Raw genomic sequence first — 5857 nt, forward strand, 5'->3', positions numbered from 1 at the left:
GTAAGTGTAAAAGAATAAAATAACTTCCTTTAGAAAAAAAAGCCTGAGATTGAGGCCAGCAAGTGACATGGTGGTTAAGGGCGCTGGACTCCCACATGGCCAACTGCGGTTCGAGACTCAGACCTGATGAATTGCTTTCTCACTTTCTCTCTCTTTCTCTCTCTCTCTCTCGCTCTGTATCTCTCTGGTCAAAATTAAAATAAATAAGTCAATAAATAAAGTTAAATAAAATAATTCTAAAAAATAGTCAGATCTATCAAGAATCACACTAACTTACAGAGGTATAAGTATATATATGATATATTTTTTAAATGTTTTAAAAGTAGGCATTAGTGTAATGTTATCATGATTATTAGCTTATTAACCAATACATTAGTTTGTAAAAATACAACTTTTATTATGCTCCAGCGATCACACTACAGGAAAATATCCAAAGGAAAGTACATCAATAGGTCATAAGATATCTGCACCCTAATGTTTACTGCAGCGCTATGCACAGAGGCAAAAATATGGAGGCAATCTAAATGTCCATCAGCTGATGAACAGATAAAAAAATGCAATGTGCATATATATTGAGCCAGCTCCACAGCAATGTTTAAATACAGTGCTTCAGTAGCCAGATCCCATATACCCAATCATGGTTCAGATTCAGGTCCCAGCAGCTTAAAAAACATGACAGATTAATGAGCATGGGTGCCTAAAATCCTGACAGAATGGAGAAATAGAGGGAAAAGGATTGCAATGTGATGAAACCCCATTTAAAGGAGCTTGTTCTCATTCTCTCTCTCCTCTCTCTCTCTCTCTCTCTCTCTCTCTCTCTCTCTCTCTCTCTTTCTCTCTTTCAATTTCTCTCTCTCCTTCTGTCTCTGGAGAGTACATAAACACCTGGTATTTAAAGAAATAATTTGTTTTAAGGAACTGTGGTAAGGGACCACCAGATGGTGTAATGGTAACATCGTTGTACTCCAATGTAGTCAGCTGCAGTTCGAGACCCAAATCCAGCAGTTTAAAACATATCAGACATGTGTGCATGTATCCTCAAAATCCCAAGAGGAAAATAGAGGAGATGGGATTTTGACATGACCATCCCCCCCCAGAGGGGGGTGATTTCTCACTTTCTCTCTCTCTTTCTCTCTCTCTCTCTCTCTCTCTCTCTCTCGTGCACATGCCCTATCACAAAAAAAATCTCTCTCTAAAAAAAGTGATATGTATACAATACAATACAATATGTGTTAAGCCACTAAAAAGGATGAAAATTTATTATTTGGTGTTAAATGAGTTAACCTGGAGGACTAAAGCAGGCACAGAAAGAAACACTACATATTCTTTCTCATATATGGAAACTGGAAAAATGACCTTGAAGAGGTAGAGGGATCAAGAATGATTGCTACAGATCAGGGAGGATAGAAAGGGAGGGAAATAGAGGGGTGTTGATTAAAGGAAATAAAATTACACATAGATAGAACAATTACTAATGTTATAAATTAGTGGGGAAAATATGAATGGCAACACATATCTATATAATTATAGATATTTTTAAGTATATAGCTTAATTTCTTTATAGATCATAAAGAGTTTGTCTCAGGCTAATATAATCTTCATGTCCCATATGTCCTAAAGTGGGTCTCAATAACTCCAGCTGTTCAATCACAGAAATTATGATCCATTAACTAAAGCAGATTGATTAAAGCAGTAATATTCATTCCTAAAAATCTTTGAACCTTACTTACTTACTTAAAGTAACTGCCAGATCTTGGTAGCAATAAAAACAATGATGAAGAATACAATTAGAGTGTTCATTAGAGCTGAAAAGCAATATAGATGGATTTTTTTTCTTCTTTCTTCTTTTTTTCTTTCTTTCTTTTTTGTTTTTTTATTTATTTTTTTTTTTTGGAGAGGTTTATGCTATAGGGCACGTGCACTCGCCAGAAAGACTAGAAACAGAGAGACAGAGAGACAGAGAGACAGAAAGCAAAAATATCACCCACTGGGGGGGATGGCCATGCCACAATCCCTTCTCCGTTCTCCTCTCCAGATCTTGGACATGCATGCACATGCACCCAGCGTGAGTTTAAGCCACCAGGTTCGGGACTCGAACCGCGGTCAACTACATGAGAGTTCAGCAACATAGCCACTACGCTAATGGTGGTCCTTATAGATATATGTTTTTAGTAAATGACATTAATAAAAGCCATTAATGAGATCCTGAATAAATAATGATATACTTGCACACCTATAAATAACTACAATTCAGGAAGAAATTTCTTATCTGGTTGCAAATACAAAATAAAGTGAAAAAAACAAATAATCATATGAAAGTGTTCATAATAAAAGAGTAATAACTTCACTAGTGTCACTTCTGGTATCATTGAAATCAGAAGTAGAAAGACAATACCAGGCCAGAGGTATAATTTTTTTAAGGGAGAACTTACAAATACAAATAAATAAGTGGCTTTAGACTTTCTAAAAAAAAATTAATCTAAAAACAAGAGGACCTGAATCTCATCTAAGATCTATTATCTAATATCTACCTGAGCATTATCACCTATTAAAAAAAATAGATTGAAATAAAAGAGCTTTCAAATTTCAGGGGGGTTTTTTTCTGGTTTTTTTGTTTGTTTGTTTGGTTGGGTTTTTTGAGAGGTTTTTGCTATAGGGCGCGTGCGCTCGCCACACAGACAGAGAGAGACAGAGAAACAGAAAGCGAGAAATCACCCCCCAGGGGTATGGCCACACCGCAATCCCTTCTCCTCCATTCTCTTCTTGGGATCTTGGGCACACACGCACACGCACCCAGCGTGAGTTTTAAGCCACCGGGTCCGGGAGGCAAACCGCGGTCGACTACATGGGAGTCCAGCAACATAGCCATTACGCTAACTGCTGGTCCTTCAAATTTCAGTTCTAAAATTCCATGCTTCTATTACACAATTCACAGTTCTCTATTACACAAAGGTTATTAGAAAGCGAGCAGATACTAAACTAAGGGAGAAAAAACAAACCAGTTGGGTAATATGATAATTTGGTAATGAGTTTGACAGCAGACTATTAACCAATTCAAAATAGAAAAATTATAAAACTGAAGGAAAATAATAAGCTAATTCCAACATTGCATTGTTCAACATGATCTCTCTTTGACAACTTTTAAAGGATAAAATTATTGTAAGTGGTACATTAAGGTGAAAAATCAGTAGGATTTGAAATAGTTTTGCCTGGTAATTTATAAGGAGACTGAGAATAAGAAGACTGAAAAGAAAGCATTTATTAATTTACTTAAAAATTCACTAGGGAACAGCAGTTAGCGTAATGGCTATGTCCCTGGACTCCCACGTAGTCGACCACGGTTTGAGTCCTGGACCCAGTGGCTTAAACTCATGCCGGGTGCATGTGTGTGTGTGCCCAAGATCCCGAGAGGAGAATGGAGGAGAAGGGATTGCGGCGTGACCATCCCCCGTGGGGGGTGATTTCCTGCTTTCTGTCTCTCTGTCTCTCTCTGTCTGGTGAGCGCACGTGCCCTATTGCAAAAACTTCTCCAAAAAAAAAATTTCACTAAAAAAATACTGCCTGGTTACCAAGAATATTAGATAATTTATTAAACATCTAGTACATGATCTGATGTTAGCTTTCTTTATCTCTATTGATTAGAGTACTTGTGATACACAAGAACATGGTAAATGCCTAAGTGTAACCAAGAACACAAAACTAACATGGATCTAAAATTTCAATGACTTTATTTTTTCCATAGTCATTGAGTTTGGAGCTACATTCTTATTTATTTCCAGAGCATTTAGGAAATCATCCTGTAACTCACAAGCTGATGGCAAACTTTTTTCATCGCTGTCTTCATCTCCTTGTTTCTGAATGTATAGATGACAGCATTCAGAAAAGGAGTGATAACTGCATCAAAAACAGCAAGAAATTTGTCAAAGTGTGATGAGAGGAAGGGCCAGACGTAGGCGAAAATTAATGGCCCAAAGAATAGAACCACCACAGTGACGTGAGCTGACAAAGTAGAGAGGGCCTTAGATAAACCACCTGAAGAGTGTTTCCGGACAGTGACCAGAATGAAGATGTAGGAAATGATCAGCGTGAAGAAGGAGCCCACAGAGATGAGTCCACTGTTGGCTATCACCATGAACTCCAGTCTGTTGGTCTCTGTGCATGCAAGTTTAATGAGCTGAGGGAGATCACAATAAAAGCTGTCCAATACATTAGGACCACAGAAGGGTAAGCCTACAACAAAAGCCAATTGGGCCACTGAGTGGATGAGGCCAAGGATCCAGGCTGTAGTCATAAGTAAAAGGCACATCCGTGGACTCATGATGGTCAAGTAGTGGAGAGGCTTACATATGGCCACATATCTGTCAAAGGCCATGGCTATGAGTAGCACCATTTCTGTGCCCCCAATAGCATGAATAAAGAAGATCTGAGTAATACAACCCCCAAAAGAAATGGTTTTGCGTTTTTGAAAGAGATCATAGAGCATTTTGGGGGTTGCAATAGAGCAACCTCCCAGGTCAAGAAAAGACAGATTGGCCAGCAGGAAGTACATGGGAGAGTGTAAGTTAGAGTCAGAGGCCACAGAGAACACTATGAGGAGGTTTCCCATGAGGCTTGCCATGTAGAAGACAGAGGAAAAGAAGAAAAGAAACAGCTGAATCTCCCATGAATTGGACAGTCCTAGGAACACAAACTCAGAGACCACAGAGTGATTGGCTTCATCCATTGCCACTGTAGCAGAGCTGACTCTAACGCTACCTGAAAAAGAGAGTAAAAGAAAAATCAAACTTGGTGGGGGATGGCAGATCGTGTCACCTGCTACATGAGTTTCAAATTGTAGAGAGAAAATATTGCCTTTCCCACAGAGCCAAGCACTTCTATACAATCTCTTAAACTGTGGACACAGAGAGTGAGCAGTAACTCATTGCCACAAAGCACTGCTTCTAGGTCAGGGTTCCTAAAATTCTGTAGATGTTAATAAGAGAAGACTAAGCAAAAACAAATGCCAAAGGACTAGTGGATGGTGTAATGGTTACGTCGTTGGACTCCCACATACTTGACTGCAGTTCAAGTCCCAAACCCAGTGGCTTAAAACTCACATCAGGGGCATGTGCCTGCATGCCCAAAATCCAGAGAGGAGAATGGAGAAGGGATTGTGGTGTGGCCATCCCCCATGGGTGGTGATTTCTTGCTTTCTGTCTGTCTGTCTGTCTCTTGTCTCTCCAGTGAGCACACATGCCCTATAGGAAAAATCTCTCTAAAAAATTTTTAAAATTATAAAAATTAAATAAATAAATAATAAAAATGCAAGGTTACAAAAAGTATTGTAAGTGAATGAGAAATGCCTTGGATTGACCTGACGGGGAAAAAAAGAGAGGAAATGGAAATGAACTCATTGACTTCTCCCTCACAGTTTATTACTCCTGCCCACAGATACCCCAAATGTCAAACAATCGTTGATCTTTCTTTTCTTTTCTTTTTCATTGCTTCCATGTGCAGGGCTATCACTCTCATGAATTCTCTCTCATTTAGCTTCATGCTATTGCCTTTTTATCATGTCATATGTACCTTCTCATAACCAAAGAAGATACTGTAAAAACCCTAAAAGTCTCTCACTTTTTGTAGCTCAGCCCCATGAACAGAAGTGATCACTAAGCCTGCCCTGTCACAAAATTATGCAGAGTATGGACAAGGACAGAAAAGAGATTCTGCAGAATCTAAACTTGTCAAAATGACTAAAATGTAGCAAACAAAAATATATGTGATTGATGTATTGAGATGATTGTTTGTTGTCATGTTAACCTTGCATGGTTAACATTGCGCTTGGAATTGAGAGATTGTGGTCAAGTCCTAACTCTGT

At 38.6% G+C, this 5857-nt stretch overlaps 1 protein-coding gene across 1 annotated transcript; it reads right to left on the bottom strand.

Annotated features, from left to right (window-relative positions):
* Positions 1-3784: 3784 nt before the first annotated feature.
* Positions 3785-4723, bottom strand: LOC102487730 (olfactory receptor 4F3/4F16/4F29-like). The gene has a single exon (XM_006140539.1). The coding sequence runs from the start codon at positions 4721-4723 to the stop codon at positions 3785-3787; it is 939 nt and encodes a 312-aa protein (XP_006140601.1).
* Between the last annotated feature and the right edge of the window lie 1134 nt (positions 4724-5857).

Source organism: Tupaia chinensis, unplaced genomic scaffold (assembly GCF_000334495.1).
Source record: "Tupaia chinensis unplaced genomic scaffold, TupChi_1.0 Scaffold000037_21, whole genome shotgun sequence".
In the NCBI taxonomy this organism is placed as follows: Eukaryota; Metazoa; Chordata; class Mammalia; order Scandentia; family Tupaiidae; genus Tupaia; species Tupaia belangeri.